At 43.2% G+C, this 22,314-nt stretch overlaps 1 protein-coding gene across 1 annotated transcript in view; it reads left to right on the forward strand.

The window, feature by feature from the left end:
• GTF2F2 (general transcription factor IIF subunit 2) overlaps nt 1-22,314 on the forward strand; it is a 386,137-nt gene that overhangs the window by 208,346 nt on the left and 155,477 nt on the right. The window contains exon 6 of the mRNA XM_077483218.1: nt 10,033-10,114. Within this exon, the coding sequence (XP_077339344.1) occupies nt 10,033-10,114 (82 nt within the window). The remainder of the gene's footprint in view (nt 1-10,032; nt 10,115-22,314) is intronic.

Below are 22,314 nucleotides of genomic sequence, written 5' to 3' on the forward strand. Positions count from 1 at the left end.
CTAAGGCAACATGGTAATTATGGACTTTTCAGACCTTCATAAGCAAACGATCCTCCCCCCCCCCCCCCCCCCCAGCAGAGCCTTTAGCTATTCCATCCATCCATCCATCCACTCATCTCAAACTAAGATAACCCCACTAGCTAATAATAAAATGTTTTATTTATTTTAATTTGTTTAATTGTTGCCTTTTAAGACCTCATTCCTGTGAATGAGACCTCAGATATCTTTTAAGAGACAGTGTCATGGCTGGCTGCAAGAAGTTTTGAAGGTCTGCCCCAATAGAAAAGCTGGGTACCGGCTGAATTCAATTCTCATTACCATACAATAGACAAACTTAGCTACTAAAACTTTATTAGGACAGTCAGTGCTCAAATCTAGTTTACAACTGATGATCAAAGAGAAGAACATATAATATTTTTCTTCCTTGCTGGAGAATGCAGAAAAGAGCTGATTGCTCAGTTCTCCTCTCCGCTGTGAGCAGAGAGCGGTGACTGTCAGTCTCCAGCTCTCTGCCCTGCCCCTGCAGTGTTCATTGGATCATTGAGCTGTGCAGGAGGAGGGAGTGGCCAGCTTAGTCTCCCAGCAGCTTACATAGCCAGCTGCCATCAGATCCTGAATGTAAAGTCAGGATTGATCCAGTGCTTGGACTGGCTAAGGGACATCAGCTGACAGCGGGCCTTAGCCCACTGTCAGCTGAAAATTGGTCACTCACTGGACTGCAGAACGAACTGCACTCTTGTGAACCATAGGAGAAGTAGGGCTAAAAAAAGCTTTGGCCATATTTCTACTTATTAATAATAAAGATCTGGCCTACACAGTACCAACAGGGTTAATTTATGGCAAAGAGAGCTACCCAACCCCCTCATAAACAAAGAGAACTACCTAGGATTTATTTTAATGGAGGGTCCAGAATATAGCATCTAATAAAGACTTTCATCAGCATTGTAATAGCGATACAAACAATACTTTTGACACTTTTTGACCAGTATAAGCTTACTTAAAATGATCTAGCTTCCTGGATTCCTTCTCAGCTACTTTAAAGTGGAGGGCCACCCCGAAAAACAAAAGTACATTAAAATTTTGCAAAAAATCAGAAAAAAAAATGAAAAAAATGTTTTTTTTTTTTTTTTTTAAACATACCAGAAATGCCTGTTGCTAGGCATATCGTCCTAATCTACCTCTTCCTACTCCGTGGTGGTGTTCGGTCTTCTCTCCTCCGTGCGGCGTCTTCTGGGGAATGGGGCGCTGTGTGTTCTGGGAACTGTGTGTCCCAGAACACAGCACGCCCCATTCACAAAGCACTGCACGACTCGCGCATGCGCAGTAGGAAATGGGCAGTGAAGCCGCAAGGCTCCACTGACTGTTTCCCTTAGTTGGAATGGCGGCGCCGGGACCCGAGAGCCGAGGGATGGTCAGCTTCGGGTGGCCGTCATTGCGGGCGCCCTGGACAGGTAAGTCTGCTTATTAAAAGTCAGCAGCTACAGTGTTTGCAGCTGCTGACTTTAAAAAAAAAAATAATAATTTTTAAGCTGGCCCTCCTCTTTAATGTCTCAGTGTAAGGGACTACCATTGGTGTGCGCAGCCTATTGCATAAAGGTGTGCAACCCAGAGCACAAACGTACAGTGTGTATATCAGCAGAGTAGTGGATGGTGTCAGTAGTTTATTTTTCTCTTTTTTTTTTTTTTACAATTTTTTTTTTTAGGAGCCCTGTTATGGGGCATTGGTGACATTTCAAGGGTCTAAACAGACCCCTGATGTCTCACTTTTAAGACCTAGATGCCTCAGTCCCATTCTCTGCAGCCTGCAGTAAACATAGTTTACTATTCTTCAGTTAAGAATAAAGACTAGACAGATTGGTACAGATCACTCACTGTGTTCAGAAAATAGATGAGCCGGTTAATTAAATATTTACCAGCCCCTTCCCCACTCCTGAGAGGAGAAGATGGAAGCTGGTAGCACTGCAGGGGGAGACGGGAAGCAGGAGAAATCGGCGCTGCATGGCATTGTTAGGGTGTGGCCAGGCACAACCCTGTGTGCACGCCTATGCAAACTACAAGTCCCATATCACATTGCTGCCTGCAAGCTGTGATATCACATTTGGAGCTTTTTCTTGTATTGACTGTCTCCTAAAACTACTCCTCACAAGCTCTGGGAAATGTGTGACACATCATAGGGCATGGTAAATATAAGTAACAATATTAAAGGAAGTAAACGTGTGAGATTTCCTAACAAAGTAACTTTACAAATGTCAAGCTTGTTTAGATTAATATGAGTTAAAAGACTGAAGGGGTTAGAAAGATGGAAATGCAATATGGAAGTAAACATAGATTACAAAAAGGGTTCTTTATGTTAGAGCAGTAAAAACATAGAACTCCTTCCCATGGAAATTGGTACTAGTTGAGAAATTTAGCAACTTCAAAAAAACTTTTAGATGTCTTCCTCAGGAAGCAGAATATACAGGCTATGGGAATTGTTGGAGAATAAAAACCACACGCAAGGAGCTCTTTCTCTGTCTCTACTGCGCCTTCTGAAAAAAGGTGGATATGTAAACAATTATCTTGCTTTTATGCAAGCTTTTTAGAGCATGATATTTAAACACCGCTTTCCCCCTTTTATATGAGGACAGTATCAGAGCATTATGTTTGTGCTGTGAGTTAGCCAAAGAGGAGCCTAGCCCTGTACACTATTGAAAGTCCTATTTTTATTTTTATTTTATTTTTTTAAGCACGGAACAGTAACATAATTCTGCATCTCTGTTCATGCAATGTTAATGGGATTCTTTAATGGTAAGCTTCAGAACACTGAATTGTATTTGTGCATATAGCAGTGTTCTCTCAGGTGGCTGAATCTTTTCACACTGTATTAAAGAGATTGCTTTCATTACAGATACTGAATTTATTCTTGGATGTGTTTAATGTCATGTTAAAAAACCCAAGACTTAGAGATGTGATGCATAATAGACCATCTTTTATGATACTTTGGTAGGGAGACAGCTGACTGTGAACTACATGTAAAAGATTGGCTTTACTACAAGGGTTTTATAAGCTGCTGTGATAATTACAGCAGCTGTGTTGCCTTAAATTGGAAAATTACAAATTGTAAGCTGTCAGCAGCAGAGCCCCATCCCTGAAAACTCCTGTATAGGTGTGCCCACTGTAAAGTTTCCATTTGTGATTACAGGACAGCAGCCCTCTAAGTATTCATGCACAGGTTTCCAATAACTTTCCAAAGCCTTTTGGGATGTGGAGTATGGCTTCCAACCACCTTTCTTGTGGGTGTACGGTTCAAAGCTGAGAATGCAAGTTTTGTTTGTTTTTGTTTTTTCCCTGCCTGATGCACATTAGTATGGATTCTACTGCATCTGGGCAAACCAATACTGTGCCTATGCAGTCATGTGAACTATCAGTCATTCCCTATCAAGTGGGTTGCTGAGACTACATGCCCTGCTTCTTTCTTTTCTGGACAAGCCTCCAGCCTGAAAATGGCTCCCGTCTCTTGCTCCGTTGGCACAACATTGCAGTATCACTATGGTATCTGGGTTTACAGCAGCCTGCAGCACTTAGAACAGGAGAGCTTCCCTCTCCTCTCCACAATAGAGGAGATTGTAAGTACGGTAAGTGTTTGAGGACATCATTTTTTATAACGGCACATGGCAGAAAGCATGCGCAAGGGGAAAGGGACAGATTGCCTTGCTAGCTCAGACTCGGCACATAACTCCAACGGGGGTGGTAGTAGTCTATTCACACAGGGCCCTAGTACCCTTCGTTATGATGGTTGCCCCCAGTCTGAGTCCATACCTTCTTACAAGCCTGTTAGCCAAACAATCCTACCCATTTCCTTTTTATCTAAAGTGGAGTTTTCTGCCACCATGTCAGGATGAAACGTCTTGAGGTGGAGCCAGAGTGCATGTCTTGTATTAGCTGATAGAGCTGGAGTCCAGTGGCGCTCGCACGCATTGTGGCTGGCTGGGGTTTCATTCATTCACTGAGAGAACATCTGTAGGCCCTGGTGGGTAGTTCAGACTTTTTTTATGGGATGGATTATTGCACAATCGCAATTGGGAGCAAAATATGACTGCTGGCAATTGTTCACCAAAGGAAAGGATTTGTTTGGACACAGATTTTGATACCACATTCAGTGAAGGTTCGACTGCATTTTACACCTGTGTGTGTGTTTGTGTGTGGATTTGTTTTCATTTGTCCAGTTTTCACTGTACTAAGATATATTTACTGCACTGAATATTCACTGGAGAAATTTCATGATTTTGATTTGCGGCGTTGTACTCGTATAGAACTTCATTAACTCTATTTTGTGGCACATGATATTTGGGACTATTCATAAGTCCCTCAACCGTAACTAATGTCCCAGTTCCAGCTTTAGAAAAATAGCCCCAAAGTATAACTCTTCCACCACCATGCTTTACTGTGTGCATTTTTCGGTGGTGCACAGTGTTTCTTTTGCGTCAAACATACTTTTTGGAATTATGACCATATAGTTCAATCTTGGTGTCATCTAACCATAACCCATGTTCCCACATACTTTTGGCAGACTTGATGTAGGTTTTTGTGAAATGTAGTTGTGCATGGATGTTTTAAGAAAAGGCTTCTGTCTTGCCATCCTACCTGCAAACCGTGTTGGACCTTTAAAGTGTCTTCCTGGAACCACAGGCTCCCATGCACACGCTGAAGCCTGCAAACCCAGGGGAAAGGATGGGAGAAGATGTCAGCCGCTTCAGTGTTGAGCAGGTTCTGCTGGAAGGGCTTTGTTCTAAGGGGAGTATTTCATAATGTATGTGATGCATACTAGCACATTCTGCCATTGTCTTGCAGGTTTTTTTGGGGTTTACTACTGCTTGTTGCTGTAGGCCTCTTGGCGGCCCCCTCGACCTTTTTTTTTAAAATCAATTATGGAGGAACATCCAATTTTTGTTAATGTCACTGTTGTGCCATACTTTCTCTACTTGATGACCGTGTTCAATGGGTTCCTTGGTATAGCCAATGCCTTGGAAATTTCTTTGTACCCTGATACCTTCTAACAATGAGATCCTGTTGATGCTTTTTAAGCTCTTTGCAGACCATGACTTTTAATGTAAGAGTTTGCCCAGGTTCACACTGAGCAGCAGGAATGAAGCCGTGCGAGTTCAGCAGAACTGAACCGATTTCACTCCCGTCAGTCCCAATTTTGGCCGCGATTTCAGACTGCACAGATGTCAATGAAAATTGCAAATAGTAGTACAGAAACTACTTTTTGAAATCACCGCAAATGTGGCGTTGCACCGACTAGGACGGCCGGCGCCATTGCCCCTGATTTGGCATGTCAAAACGCACCAGTGGGAACCAGGGCTAAATGTCAGGAATAAGAATCCAACTAGAACAAGCTGAATCTTATATGAGCTTAATTAGAGTCACTTTCATTGATGGTAGATGTGTACTAAATTCTATTTAACATTCGTTTGTATGTGGGATCCGGTTTGTATACCGGATCCCTGGGTAATGGTGGATCGATTCCTTTGTGTATATATGCAGTCCTTGGCAGTATTAAAGGTTTTTCCCTCCTCCGTAGCTTTTCCGTAGTGTTGCGCTTTGATTCTGCATACTATCCCCTACAATCCGTCCGTGTTCCCGTCTCTTAAATTTGCTGCTGGCTTCCTTCCGGCCCACAACTGACAAGCGGTGTCACGTGACGCTGATGACGTCAACGTGTTTTGCTAAGGGGATTGCGTAGCTTCGTACAACTTAAAGTGGAACTTTACCCATAACAACTTGATAAAAAATACAGTTCTTTAACAATAAACATACATTCCACAATAATAATTATGCTACCAACATTAATGTGTGCTGTAAATTGCCTCCAGCGTTACTCCGGTTTCTTCTTGCTGGAGGCTGCCATTCTGCTGAAGCCCAGAGCCCCCGAACAGAAGGAAGTCATAAAGTGGAACTAACCCCATCGATTTAACACTTTCAAAAACTGGTTATATTCCAGGAATGCAGAGATTGCTAATTGTCACATTTGCTTGTGTCCTTAACTAAACTGTCGAACCATCAAATGGCTGGTGTCATAACTGATCGGGGGGCTGTGGGCTTAAGCAAAATGGCAACCACCAGCAGGAAGAAACCGGAGCATTGCAGAAGGCAATTTACAGCACACACTAAATGTTTTTCATTTTTTTTAAATTTGTTTAAAGTGAGATGTTCCTTGGTAAAGAACATTATTTTTGTTATCAAGTTTATGGGTAAAGTTCCGCTTTAAGGCTCCATGTAAACTAGCAGCTCCTAAACCTGAGTGTACACATAAGCTTTTAGGATCCTCTTCTAAACACAGAAGAATCATGGTCAGGATAGGAACATTTTGACTGCCGGTTGCAAAATGTGTAAAATCGTGTCACTACCCATTTTTAATTTTGAGATCATTGACAAGAACCTCCCTTGTAGTTCTGGGATGATTCCTCATTGTTCTCATGTTCATTGAAACTCCGAGGTGAGATCTTGCAAGGAGCCCCAGACCAAGGGAGATTGACAGTTATTTTGTTCTAAGTCCATATGCGAATAATTTTGTCAACTGATGTCACTCTTTCACCAAGCTGTTTGGCGATGGTCTCGTAGCCCATTCCAGCCTTGTTTAGGTCTACAATCTTGTCCCGGACATCCTTAGCAGAAAAACATACCCAAAAGCATCATTTTTCCACCTCAATTTTTGAGGGGTGGGGATGGTGTTCTTGGGATCATAGGTATCATTCCTCCTACTCCAAACACGGCAAATTTAATACCAAAGAGCTGGATTTTGGCCTCATCTGACCACAACACTTTCACCCAGTTCTCTTCCGAATCATTCAGATGTTCATTGGCAAACTTCAGGCAGGCTTGTACATGTACTTTTTTGAGCAGGGGGGCATTTGCGGGCACTACAGGATTTCAGTCCTTCACAGCGTAGTGTGTTACCAATTGTTTTCTTGGTGACCATGGTCTAAGCTGCCTGCCTGAGATCATCAACAAGATTCTCCCATGTAGTTCTGGGCTGATTCCTCACTGTTCTCATGATCATTGAAATTTCAAGAGGTGGGATCTTGCATGGAGCCCCAGACCGAGGGACATTTGACAGCTGTTTTGTGTTTCTTCCACTTGCGAATAATTGCACCGACTGCTGTCAGGCTTTCACCAAGCTGCTTGGAGATGGGCTTGTAGCCCATTCCAGTCTTGTGTAGGTCTACAATCTTGTCCCTGACATCCTTTGACAGCTCTTTGGTCTTGGCCATGGTGGAGAGATCGGAATCTGATTGTTTCTGTGGAAAGGTGTCTTTTATACCGTTAACAAGCTGAGATTAGGAGCACTCCCTTTAACTTAGTGCTCCTAATCTCGGCTCGTTACCTATATAGAAACACTTACTTCACTCATTAAATTGCAAATCGATTGATTACTTTTTTTAAATGCGTTTTTCTGGATATTTTTGTTGCTCACTGTTAAAATAAAATCTACCATTAAAATTATAGACTGATCATTTCTTTGTCAGTGGGCAAATGTACAAAATCAGCAGGGGATAAAATACTTTACCCTCACTATAAAAGTTTTCTTGTGTTCAAGTGGTTTCTGGCAATGTTGTGCCCCAATATGAATGATCTAGGAACTGGTTGAGGTGGGGGAGTGCTTCTGTGTCTTTTTCGGTGCTCTGCAAAAAAAAAAAAAATAAGCAACTGTTCAGGGTTCCCAAAAAATATTGTAACTGCCCTTGCAGTCACAGAATGGTGCCTGCTAAGAATGCATGTATTTAGCATAACCACTTCAGCCCCAGAAGGATTTACCCACTTCCTGACCAGGCCATTTTTTGTGATATGGCACTGCATCGATTTAACTGACAATTGTGCAGGTGTGCGATGACGTACCCGAACAAAATCAATGTCCTTTTTTTCCCCACAAATAGAGCTTTCTTTTGCTGGTATTTGATCACCCTCTGCGGTATTGCATGTTTTGCCCTATTACAAAAAAGACTGACAAAATATATATTTTCTGCTAAAAAAAAACACCCAATAAAAATAAATTTGTTCATCAATTTAGGCCAATTTGTATTCTGCTACATATTTTTGGTTAAAAAAAAAAACCCATAAGCGTATATTGATTGGTTTGCGCGAAAGTTATAATGCCTACAAACTAGGGGATAGAGTTATGGCATTTTTATTATTATTATTTTTTCTTTTTTTTTAACTAGTAATGGTGGTGATCTGCGATATTGCAGTGGACAGATGGAACACCTAACTGACATTTTTGACACTTTTTTTGGGAACCATCGACATTATTACAGTGATCAGTGCTAAAAATATGCACTGACATTGTACTAATGGCACTGGCAGGGAAGGGATTGACGTAAGGGGCGATCAAGGGGTTAAATGTGTTCCCTCAGTATGTTTAGAAACTGTATGGGGATGGGCTGCCTGAGACAACACACAGATCTGTCTTCCTGCACAGCAGAAAGAAGGGATCTGTGTGTCATTCTCTGACAGCAGAGATCTGCCTTGTTTACTTTGGCAGATCCCTGTTCTGTCACTGCGGGGAATGATCACAGGCTGCCGGCAGACATTGATGTCCGCCAGACCTGCCAATTGGCTCTCCCACTGGCCATTCAGCGCCCCCGCCCACAGGTCACCGCGTGTGAGCCAGACTTACACCTACGGCAACTCGCGCAGCCAAGCCAACCTGCTGCAGTATAACTGTGGCTGCTGGTTGGAAACCGGTTATAGCAGTATTAAACCCAAAAGCAAACATTTATTATATTGCAGTTTACCAATTCTTAGATGTTATGGCTGCATTAGTTTTCCTTTTTAAGGCTTTCTCTCTTTTATTTTCACTTGGTAATGTGGCCAGTAAGTCTGTTTTTTTTAACAGAAAAGCTCTCAGTTACAAGGATGAGAGACGTCTGCTTTTATTTATGTAAAACCTTTAGACTGGGTTCACACTGTTGTGTGTAGTGGCTCACAGCAGGGGGTCCATTGCGTCCCTGTTCACTGTTTCAGGTCCAAATTTTTGCCAAATTCAGCCCTGAAAACAGACCAGAAGACACACATGATTCCTGCAAACCATTCCGCAGCCGCCCCGGAGCTGTGTGAATCGGCTCCATTGAGAGCCGATCAGTCTCCTGACATGCAAATTGGATGCGGGAGAAACCAGAATCCATTTTCCACTAGTATGAACCCAGCCTTCAACCAAAAGGAAAAAAATGTTTGCAATTACTGAATATAAGCCCTCAGGCACACTGGATGTTAAAAAAATGCCCCCTGAATGCCATTACCACTGGTAGGAAAATATGGCAGAAGGAAAATATGCACTTTATCTGCATTTTGCACAAGCATTTACACACATTTTAGAGGTGTTTAGCCAATGTTTGCTTTGGCTGGCTACTGGAAGGCACCCGCTGCTGGACACTGGAGCTACAAACGTCCCCTCTGGGAAGCCACATACCACCAGCAGGTGATCCAGATCATGGCATTTATTTTCTTTATTTCCCATCCAGTATACACATTCACTGGATAGGGAATTCAGGTTTCAAGTGTAAACGCATGAACAGTCAACATACCACCAACTGTTGCTCTTGAAGTGTTAAACACGCAAAAAGTGTTTATGATGTGTTGTCTCTATCAATTTGCTTTTGTTTATGATTGAAAGTGATTGAAATTGCCTGCAAACCATTATGCGCATGGCCACCTTTACCCTTTGTTATCTCATAATCAGTAGGAAAAAACAATATAAACTGAGCTTGAACTTTACAGTACAATTATAGTGCTTCACCCCACTGAGTTTGTGATGGTTGCATTATTGCATTGTAAAGTTTCCGATGTACAACAATTTGACTTGAGAAGATGTTCAGGTGTGTTTTGAAGCATTTCAAATTTGATATTATAAAATGAGAAGAATGGCAAGGTAAGATTTTGCAGACGCTTTCTGCTGAACTTTTGGCCTAGCTATGATCTTTGCTTTACAGTGTTTGCTTTGTTTTGCTTTCCTTGTGAGCTATGATCTTGACCTGCTTTTTTTCTCCCCTGTAGATAAACTTGCTATTGAAGGCATAGTTGTACAGCGTGCTGAATGCAGGGCAGCAGCCAGTGAACACTACATGCAGATGAAGAGGTAAGCCATGGATTTACAGGTGTTTGTGAAAAGTAAAGCATACCTATTGCCATCGTAAACTTTGAAATAAAGCCATGCCTGTGAAACAACAGCGTAATTATTCACATTTCCGTCTGCCAATGCTGCTTGGATCTTCTTTGATCCACAGGGAAATCGACATTTCTGGGAGTGTCAATCTCCCTGGTCCTCCACAACTCTCAAACATGCCTCCTGCTGACCACCTTGTCACTGCAGCGTACACGTTGAATGTTTATAAAGTAAAGATTTTTTGTGCACGTACGTGTGTGGGGCTATGTTGGTCACTGATATATTTTTTTTAAATGTTTGTAAATTTTGAGTTCGTTCAGCAGATGAAAATAAGCAAGTGAGATGGAAAAAGTTGCATTCAGTTGCACAATAATTGTGCACACATAGATATTCTGCTAAGAGCCAAAAATTTACTTTTACTTTCTTAAAATATTCAGGTTTGAGGTTTTTTAGCATTTTGGATTGACCGAGAACACTGTGGTTGTTCAATAGTGAAATTAATCCACAAAAATACAACTTGACCAATAATTGTGCACACAGTGTATGTGTTTGGTTAGGCGCTTAACCAATTAGGGCTCACAGATGGGAAAGTTTTACTTCCACAGTCCTATGCTGCTTCTATCTCCTGCCAGCTCTGCAGGGCAAACTGAGCGGACAAACATTGCTGATCCCTCAGTTCTCCCCTTCAGCTCTGAGCAGAGAGCTGGGCCTGTCCATCACCGGCTCGCTGCACTGCCCCTTCAGCGCTCACTGGCATCTAGGTGGATTTTGACCATGCGTTCGGGATCTTTTCAGAGCCTGGAATGCTTCTGTGATGTCAGGCAACAGCGGGCTTTCAGCTGTCTGCAGAATATGGGTCATAGGAATGTAGAACAAACTGCACTCCTGTGATTCATAGGAGACATGTAGCCCAAAAAACTTTGGCTATACTTCACCTTTAAAGAATATGTGAACCCAAATATATTCCTTATATGTAAAATGTGGATGTAGGGAGAGTGGGATTATTGCGGTGCCAATTTAAACATAAAGTTATGTCATGAAATTGCCAATACCTCGAATGGTTAGATAATATACATAAAGATTTTTTTGTACAACAAAGCTTTATTGAAAAAACTATTTTTTTGGATTAAAATATTCTGTAGAAATACAGACGTTTTACAGAGAATACCACAATACAAGGATAAAAATTCAAAAGTGCCGACATGTTTCGCCATAACCATGGCTTCTTCAGGGGAATCAGTTATTTAACCCAAAGGAGAATGAATAACAACTAAGGATAGCAATAAACAATACATGATTATTTACATAAAAAAAAAAAATGCAAAGTAACATACCGCCCAATCCCCCCCCCCCCCCCCCCCCCCCGAAGCAGTCTACACCGATCAATTGAAACAAAAGAAATCACTGAAAATTAGTTATTCCAGTTAAACTACAATTAGATATACCCCTGGCTCATCCACAGGCCCACAGTTGGTGGAGCTATCCCACAAAGGGGAAAAAAAGAAATGGAACAGCCAAGCCTTAGGTCTCGCCTATAGTGACTGCAGGGAGCAGAGAGGAGGCCAATCAATATAAATTGTAAATGGATATTAATTAGAAGGTCAAGAGCAAAAATCTATAATATTACAGCTAAGGCATGCAAAAGAGATATAAGTCTCATATACATACCGATCAAAGTTGGTATAAAGAAATTCGTATCGGGGACGCTGAGAGTGTTAGAACAGATTTATAGTAAAGAGGACATGGTGTCAAAATAACTTAAATGCAAATAAAATAGAACAAAAAGGATTGTATAGAAAATAATTCCCCCCAAAAAAATAAAAAATAAAAAAAGGGCGAGACTTCATCAATATGCTCACCTAAATCATAACCTAGGGATATTTGAGAGTCTTCACCAATCAAAGACAATGGTTGGTATCCGACAACTGAGCCCAACCACAACAAGGCTAATTAGTAAGCAATTTTGCTTAATAGTATGGCCCCTAATGATAAAAGAAGGAACAAGAAAAAAAAACATATATGTATGTAGATTGCATGTAATAGAAATGCTAAGAGGAAGGCTAGATAGGTATGGAACACAATCAGCCTAACCGCGCAACTAACCTTGTCCGCCTGTGCGATAGACATCAGCGTCCCCAAAGAGCCAGCAACCAGCCAAAGGCTGGAGGGTCTTATATACTCCCCACCCTTTGGGCACTAACGCTCTGACGTCAGCAGCGTGTGACGTCGACGTCAAACCATGCATGCGCCGAGCGCGCGCCAACAGAGAGTGGACAGAGCACTCTCCGCATAGGGGCCCACCACACGCAATATGCCTACAATCCCCAAGATGCCTAGCGGCTAACAAAGCGTCAGCATAGTGATGCAAATGACGCAATTGTCAGAGATGACTCAAGCGGGCAAAATTAGATGGTATGTTCCGGAATATAATATCGGATAGGGGACAAAAAGATAGGACAGATAGTAAGGGGCGTGTACCAAAGCCGGGAGTGTTACAACGGGCGCTGTTTCCACAATACAAAGCCCGGGGCGTCCATACAGGCACTGAAAGGCTGGAGCCAGGCTGGATCACCCAAGGGGGAAAGCAACACCATAGCGGGGCACAGGCGAACGAGCCAGGGGCAGCCATACCAAGAAGTAAATCCATAAAAATATCATCATATACAAAGGAATTTACGCAATTTTGTGAGACTGGAGCGGTAGGGGGTTAGGCAGTATGATAGAAATTAAGTTATATCAATCAGTTTAAAGGAAATTACAAATATATAGACAAGATAAAAAAAGAAAAAACGGCAGGCTTTCAGCTGTCTGCAGAATATGGGTTATAGGAATGTAGGAACAAACTGCACTCCTGTGATTCATAGGAGACATGTAGCCCAAAAAACTTTGGCTATACTTCACCTTTAAAGAATATGTGAACCCAAATATATTCCTTATATGTATTACTTGCTTTGTTGGAAAACCTGTTTGTTCCAGCCAGTCTCTCTGCTTTCCTATTAAAAACTGACTACACTAAGCAGAACACACTGTGGTTAGTTCTCTAGCTGGGAACTGAGTTTGCTCTCCTCCATTGATCAGACTTGTCCTGATAACCCCACCCCCGCAATAGCCATTCACTGGGAAGTTCAGTTTACTACTGTTTCTCCTCCCTTAGCTTGTATGCAGCTGAGAACAGAGGGTTTGTAATCCCTTAATAAAAAGAAATGTGTTTTTTTTATATATATCTATGCAAAAATGTTTGTCTTTCATTTATATTTTAAATTGAATGAGTCATTTTATAAGTTGAGGGTTTACATACACTTGAACTTGAAAACTTTTTATTTATTTTCATACATCAGGGGAAATGGAGCCATAGTAGTTACTATGTGGGTTATAGGCCACCTTCAGGTGATGGACACCGGCACACCCTAAGACAAGAAGTGCACACCCTATATAACCCCTTCCACTACTGGCCAGTGTTTAAGGTGTTGGTCACAAGTAAAGATGTGCTGTGCTGAGCTCCACTGGAGCAATCCTTGCAGGGGCTAGCCATGCTGACCGGATCTATTCAATGTGTCCTATTTTGGGCCAAATTGAATGGTACCCTGGCCTCATATCTGAAGAAACAAGGTTTTGCCTGTGAATGCTTCTCTTTTTAGAGAGCTGGACCCTGGGATCCAGTACTTTTTGGTAGTGAGGCCATACAGTTTTTACTGGCAGGGTGCTGTTGCAGGTCCAGGATTGTGGGTTTCCTCTAGGATCTCCTGCTCCTGAAGGCTTAACGGAACCCACCATGAAGGGTGAAGATTGGGTCTGTTGTCACAGAAAACCCTGCGGCAGGAAAGGTAAGTGGAGTTTTCTAAGAAATCCTTTGAATTTTCTTATGAATGTCTCCTTTAAAAATAATAATGTCATCATGCCTATGTGTCACCACTGGGGGCTGTATTGAGCACTCACCTTTTCATGCCAGAAACAGCGCTGTCAGGACCCGATCACTTCCTCCTCCTCCTCCTCCTCTGGCTGAGCAACAGAGCCTCCGGTAAGCCTAAGTGGGGTTTGTCTCCCCGCCTGTTGCCCTTCCTATGCTGAAATTTCCCCCCTCATGGGGAAAAAAAGCAACGTATTCATTTTTGATAAAAAAAAAGAGGGAAAGCGCAGTGGCCGATTAGCGGCTTTCTAATCCCCACGCACCATGCTCTCTCTGTGTCTGAGAGGACTTTTAGTCCGCCGCTCGTGTGGGAAAACCCTTCCTTTTGAAATAGGGGGTGGAGCCGTAGGCAATGCAGCAGGCGGGGCTAATGGCGTCGACATTCTCCGACGCCATGTGCACATGGAGGCAAGTTTTTAAAAGCACAGTGTGTGCTGCTGAAGGCTGTGGAGGGACACAAGAGCAAAGAGGTGGCATTATCAGGTTTGGTGACACAGGCATTCCCTTTTGACACATTGTTACTGCTTCAGGCCGGGCATTAATAGCAGCATTTTTTGCTGTACTATAGCTCTAGCAGTGTATGCATTCCTTCTGGTAGTGTGAAGGGGGATAAGGAACACCTCAAAGAGTTCAAGAGTTGGTACACGCCCTTACTAAGTTGGTTCACTCAACATTTTTGCTGTCGGTGGCGTAGTTTATTGATGAGCTAACATCTGATTTGGGATCACTAAAGCCTCCCCCATCTGAGGATGCCTTTCCTATCATTCATGGCTAAAAAAAAGCGGATGTATTCTCAATGGGAACACCCGGATAAGCAGTTTTTTTCCTCCAAAAAAGTTTTCTATACTTTATCCTATTTAGGGGGAATTCTGTAAGAAATGGGGGGGTTCCAGCAATCGATGCTGCAATCTCTTCGGTAAAAAAAAAAAACTCTCTTGTCCTGTAGACAATGTGCAAATGTTGAAGGATCCAAAAGATACAAAGTTGGAATTTCTTTTTAAGAACAACATTTCTCTGGCAAGTTCTGGGGTGTTGCCGGCTCTTGCGGCAATCTCTGTCCATAAATCACCAGTTTGTAGAGATACTTACGATTATTCCTGATCAGCAGGCCCAGCAATGGGCTGGCATATCAGAAGCACTATGTTTTACAGTGGATGCTATGAAAGTTTCTATTATTCAAGCCTCACGGCATATGCTAGGACTGGTACATATGGTACATACACGCAGAGTCCTATGGTTGAAAAATTGGTCAGCCGAAGTGCTGTGTAAAAAGCTCTTGGCCAGTTTCTCATTTCACTTTTCATTGAAGAAGTTTAGGCATGTCTACTTTTAAACATGCATCTTTTCCAGTGCCAGGAGCATCTGCCATCGAGCTAAAGAGGAAGACCTCAGGAGCAGTCCCAGGGCCAAAAGAGGACTTGGGGCAGGAAGCCCACAAAGCAAAATACTAAAGCCTCCTTATGAAGGGGCACCCCTGCTCGCTTGGGTGGGGGGAAAGCTTCTACTATTTTCAAAGATCTGGCAGGAACAATGTCAAGACAGATGGGTGGCTTCCTCAATCTGTTAAATCAGCAGTATCCTGCAGCGAGGACAAGGTAAGGGAAGAAGCTATGCTTTTTCCTTCAATATACCTTATATGCCTTAAAAACGTCTCCTCTATAGGTGAGTAACTTACACTACCTATGTACGATGTTTTAGTGCAGCTCTGTCTCAAAATGTGTGTGGTCCCTGCGGCAGAGGGGGTTCTTACTTAACCACTTTCCGCCTGCCATATAGCAAAATGACGGTGGCAAAGTGGTTTTAATATCCTGACCTGACGTCATATGACGTGATCAGGATATTAAGTCGCTGCGCGCCCATGGGGGCACGCATCACGGCGATTGTTGTTGCGAGGCGTCACACCGTAACTACGTTCTCGGTAAAGAGTCTCTGACGGAGACTCTTTACCATGTGATCAGCCGTGTCCAATCATGGCTGATCATAGTGTAAATAGGAAGAGCCTATGTCAGACGCAAGTAGAGGAGAGCCGATCGGCTGCTCCCCTCACAGGGGGGGTCTGTGCTGATCGATTATCAGCGCACCCCCCCGAGGATGCCCACCAGACCACCAGGGATGCCCAGCACCAGGTATGCCCCCCTAGACCACCAGGGATGCCAGTCAGTGCCCACAATGGATGCCAATCAGTGCCCACAATGGGCATCACTGATTGCCATGCATTATTTGGCACTGATTGGCATCCATCCCTACAATACTGTACACTACAATGCTGCCTATCGGTGCCCATCCGTGCTGCCTATGGGTGCCCATCCGTGCTGCCTATGGGTGCCCATCCGTGCTGCCTATGGGTGCCCATCCGTGCTGCCTATCGGTGCCCATCTGTGTCGCTTATCAGTGCCACTTCATTGGTGCCACATCGGTGCCCATCAGTGAAGGAGAAAACTTATTTACAAAGTTTTGTAACTGAAACAAAAATGTTTTTTTTTTTTTCAACATTTTCGGTATATTTTTTTATTTGTTTAGCAGAAAATAAAAATCCCAGAGGCAATCAAATACCACCAAAAGAAATCTCTATTTTTGGGAACAAAATGATAAAAATTTTGTTTGGGTACAGTGTAGCATGACCGCGCAATTGTCATTCAAAGTGCAACAGCGCTGAAAGCTCAAAATTCGTCTGGCAGGAAGGTGTATAAGTGCCCGGTATTGAAATGGTTAAAGAAATCTTGTGGGATCTGATAAAAATACAGCAGTTGCTAATACAGAGATGTGTATAAACTTCAGTATGGGCTGTGGCTGGGTTGACGCAGCTGCTTTAGCTGCATGGTTTTAATTACAATCCAGCACTTCCACCTAGTAACATTGGGGAAACTCCCTGTGCCTCTGTGGTTTTAACCACTTCAGCCCCGGACCATTTTGCTGGCCAAAGACCAGATTACTTTTTGCCATTCGCCACTGCGTTGTTTTAACTGACAATTGCGCGGTCATGCGCGTGGCTCCCAAACAAAATTGACGTCCTTTTTTTCCCACAAATAGAGCTTTCTTTTGGTGGTATTTGATCACCCCTGCGGTTTTTATTTTTGGCGCTATAAACAAAAATAGAGCGACAATTTAGAAAAAAAAGCATTATTTTTTACTTTTTGTTATAATAAATATCCCCCAAAAATATATAAAAAAAAACATTTTTTCCCTCAGTTTAGGCCGATACGTATTCTTCTACATATTTTTGGTAAAAAAAAATCGCAATAAGCGATTGATTTGTTTGCGCGAAAGTTAGAGTGTTTACAAAATATGGGATAGTTTTATGGCATTTTTATTAATTTTTTTTTACTAGCAATGGCGGCGATCAGCGATTTTTACTGTGACTGTGACATTATGGTGGACACATTGGGCATTTTTGACACATTTTTGGGACCATTGTCATTTATACAGCAATCACTGCTATACAAATGCAGTGATTCCTGTGTAAATTACACTGGCAGTGAAGGGGTTAACCAGTGGGTGGCAATGTAGGGGTTAAGTGTTCCTAGGGGTGTGTTACTAACTGTTGGGGGCTGGGCTTTCTTTTAGCGAACACTGATCTCTGCTCCAATCACATGGAGCAGAGATCAGCGTCACTTGTTGGTAGGCAGAATGGGGAGATGCTGTTTACAACGGCATCTCCCAGTTCAGCCGCCCCGTGAGATTATCGCGGGTATGCCCGCGGCGATCGAGTCTGCGGGACCCTCGACCGGACTCATGGGGGTCCCGACCAGCATGCGAGCGTGCCGGTGGTGCACTAGTGATGGCAGGGCGGCATTTAAGATTGGACATACCTGTACGCCAATATGCCTGCCCGTGCCATTCTGCCGACGTACATCGGTGTGCGCTGGTCGGGAAGTGGTTAAAGACTATAAATCTGCTGACAGAACCCCCCTCCCCCCTCTTCCCCTCACCTCTTGTAGAGGTGTATAGTACATCCACAAGTTACAGATACTCACCTTACTTTGTGTTGGCCATTCGGATCCCTAGCAGAGCCTGAGGACGCAGAGGGGCATGTCTGCAAGGTCACATGGTGCTGTGTATGGATGTAACGTCCACACACACAGCACTCGCCGCATAGCTGAGTGGGAAATGCTGAGGATGGCAATCAGGTTCCACCAGAGGCTTTATATCCCGGATACTCTCATTTCAGAAAGACTTTTTAACTGAAGAGAGGCAGTCTGTCACACTAAGACACCAGAGTGCTGGGCACATAAGGTTGTAAATAGGCATTTCCAGACAGGAAAAACTATTGTTACTTTGCAGCAAAAGAACTGTTATTTTAGTGACATTGTCTTTGCTATAATTGTTGTCAAGCAAATATTTTGTGGGTACCTCTGCTTTGTGCTTTGCACTATGTCGTCCAGACCTACCATAAAGGTACCTAAGGTGTCACCCCCAGGCGCTGGGAATCCCAGTTATGCCTCCATACTGTCTTCCTCTTCGAAGAGATCAGACATGGCATGCCAGAGTGAGTCATTGGAAGCTAGCGGTGGTGCAACTGCTTCACACACTTCAGCCCCTGTATATGTGACTGAAGATGCGTTTTCCTCTCCCTTGCAAGGCTTAGAAGGAAGAATAGCATCTTTAATCGCATCCTCCATCCAAGTGTATAGGAAGCGTCCTAGATCCCCCTCCCCAACCTTAGACTCTTTACAGTCAGTGGAGGGTCCAAAAAAATTATGGGGACAGGATGGGGTATTGCCCTCAGATGATCGGTAGGAAAGACATGCCGATTATTCCTCTGCGGAGGAAACAATACTTGATCTTCCTTCTTCACAATCTGAAGTACAGAGCCTTACAAAGATGGTTCGCTCTGCTCTCATGCAGATTTATCTGAAGGTCCAGTCTCCTCCTTGGGTTCCTTGAAGCCTTTGCCATGCGTTTCCCGTCCACGCATTACTAAAAAAGCTTATTTATACCGAATGGGATCATCCGGATAAGCATTTTTCCCCTCCAAAGAGACTCTCAAGTCTCTATCCTATGGAAGAAAAATTCACTAAAAGATGGAAAGTTCCAGCAGTTGACGCTGCGATTTCCAATGTGAAAAAAAAAAGGTTAACTTGTCCAGTGGACAATGCGCTTATGCTTAAAGATCCAACAGATAAGAAGTTGGAAAGTCTGTTAAAATCCTCTTTTCCTTAGCAAGCACTGTTGCTGAGCCTGCAATTGCAGCTATAGGCATCTGTCAGTCCTTAACCGGTTCCCGACCAGCGCACACCGATGTACATCGGCAGAATGGCACGGGCAGGCATATTGGCGTACAGGTACGTCCAATCTTTAATGCCGCCCTGCCATCGCGTGCTGGTCGGGACCCCGTGAGTCCGGTCGCGGGTCCCGCGGACTCTATCGCCGCGGGCATACCCGCGATCGTCTCACGGGGCGGCTGAACGAGGAAATGCCGTTGTAAACAGCATTTCCCCGTTCTGCCTAGCAACAGTGATGCTGATCTCTGCTCCATGTGATTGGAGCAGAGATCAGTGTGAACTACATTAAAGCCCAGCCCCCCACAGTTAGTAACACACCCCTAGGAACACTTAACCCCTTCACTGCCAGTGTTATTTACACAGGAATCACTGCATTTATATAGCAGTGATTGCTGTATAAATGACAATGGTCCAAAAAATGTGTCAAAAATGTCCGATGTGTCCGCCATAATGTCGCAGTCACAATAAAAATTGCTGATCGCCGCCATTACTAGTAAAAAAAAAAAATTCATAAAGATGCCATAAAACTATCCCCTATAACTTTTGCGCAAACCAATCAATTCCTTTTTGCGATTTTTTTTTTTTTTTTTTTTTTTACCAAAAATATGTAGAATACGTATCGGCCTAAACTGAGGGAAAAAAAGTTTTTTTATATATTTTTGGGGGATATTTATTATAACAAAAAGTAAAAAATAATGCATTTTTTTCAAAATTGTTGCCCTATTTTTGTTTATAGCGCAAAAAAAAATACCACCGAAAGAAAGCTCTATTTGTGGGAAAAAAAAGGATGTAAATTTTGTCTGGGAGCCACGTCGCATGACCGCGCAATTGTCAGTTAAAGCGGCGCAGTGCCGAATCGCAAAAAGTGGTCTGGTCTTTGACCAGCAAAATGGTCCGGGGCTGAAGTGGTTAAAGTGAAACAATAAAAATGAAATGTTCCTTTTAAATATCGTGCCTGTGGGGTGTCTATGGTATGCCTGTAAAGTGGCGCATTTTTCCCGTGTTCAGAACAGTACCGCAGCAAAATTAAATTTCTAAAGGAAAAATTGTAATTTACAACTGCTTGCGGCTGTAATGAATTGTTGGGTCTCGGCGATATAGATAAAACTCATTGGAAAAAAAAAAAGCATGCCCCCCCCCCCCCCCTGTCCATTACGAGGCCTTTTGGGTCTGGTATGAATATTAAGGGAACCTCGGACCAAAATTTTAAAAAGAAAAGTTGTGTGGGGGTCCCCTAAAATCCATACCAGGCCCTTCGGGTCTGATATGGAATTTAAGGGGAACCCTGCGCCAAATTAAAAAATAAATGGCGTAAGGGGTCTCCTCCCAAAATCCATACCGGACCCTTATCCGAGTACGCAACCTGGCAGGCCGCAGTAAAAGAGGGGGGACGAGAGCCCCCCAAAGCACCTTTACCCCATGTTGATAGGGACAAGGGCCTCATCCCCACAACCCTTGCCCCCCTTTTTTTTTGTGTCATTATTCAATCACTTGGGACAAAAAAAAAATATTCAATGGGCTCAACATGCCTCTCCACAACTTCCTTGGGGTGTCTTCTTTCCAAAATGGGGTCATTTGGGGGGGTTTTGTGTTATTTTGGCATTTTATGGCCTTCGAAACTGTGATAGGTAGTGAGGAGTGAAATCAAAAATTTGCACCCTTAGAAATCCTGAAGGCAGTGATTGGTTTTCGGGGTGCCGTACACGGCTAGACTCCCAAAAAGTCCCACATATGTGGTATCCCTGTACTCAGGAGAAGCAGCAGAATATATTTTGGGGTGCAATTCCACATATAACTATGGCATGTGTGAGCAATATATCATTTAGTGACAACTTTTTGTAAACTTTTTTTTTGTGTCATTATTCAATCACTTGGGACAAAAAAAAAATATTCAATGGGCTCAATATGCCTCTCCACAACTTCCTTGGGGTGTCTACTTTCCAAAATGGGGTCATTTGGGGGGGGGGGGGGATTGTACTGCCCTGCCATTTTAGCACCTCAAGAAATGAGATAGGCAGTCGTAGATTAGACAGCCCTATTACCCTGAAAGAAGTCCAAGTTGCTATCAAACTTTTACAGGCAGGCAAGACCCCAGTGAGGGACTCCGCAAAGAGTTCTACAAAACCAACCTAGAAGTTATAGACCCCCTACTATTTTGTAACGCTCACAAAAGCATTAGAGTTGTACTGCCTCCGGTCTTCCATGTCAGAGGCCATGGTTGTCATACCTAAGCCCAAAAAGGACCCAGAGTTTTGCTCATCCTATCTGCCCATATCGCTACTTAATGTAGATGCCAAAATCCTGACAAAAATATTGGCCAATAGACTGAATTCGGTGATACTCTCTCTAATACATGGGAACCAGACAGGCTTCATGCCGGGCAAGGGTATGGATATAAATGTCAGCTCCACACCAATAAAGCACTTTTCAGAGAAAAATAAACATGTAGGGGCAGTGGCCTCACTGGATGCAGAAAAGGCTTTTGATTCCATGGAATGGGATTATTTGTGGCAGGTACTCAACAGATTTGGTTTTGGCCCCAAATTTAACACCTGGAGTAAGTTCTATATGGATCCCCTGTAGCTTGTGTGCGTGCCAATCGTGTCCTCTCTCTCCCCTCCCTTCCACCTTTTGTAGAGGTACGAGACAGGGTTGCCCCTTGTCTCTAGGGCTCTTTTCTCTTGCCATTGAGCCCATGGCTATCCTGATGCGCTCTGCAAATGAAGTGGGAGGACTGTTGGTGGGACCCCTGGTAGAGTGGATATCATTGTACGTGGACGATACTCTTCTATACCTGAATGATGACTCTGACTCTTGTGGTGGCTCTGGCGATCATAGATGGGTATAGTAATTTCTCTGGGATTCAAATTATTTGGGGTAAATCCAATGTGTTTTCTTTGGCTGACTCTGCCTCGTTTAACCCCTTTACAAAGGGTCTCGCAGTTTAGTTATCGCAGTGTCAACATACATGATGATTACTCCCAATACTTGACAACCTATATCCTTTTATGCAGCCTTTAATACTGAAATGTTGAAACTGAAAA

This window comes from Lithobates pipiens, unplaced genomic scaffold, assembly GCF_037356315.1.
Source record: "Lithobates pipiens isolate NorthernLeopardFrog02 unplaced genomic scaffold, aLitPip1_a1.2 Scaffold_16, whole genome shotgun sequence".
NCBI lineage: Eukaryota > Metazoa > Chordata > Amphibia > Anura > Ranidae > Lithobates > Lithobates pipiens.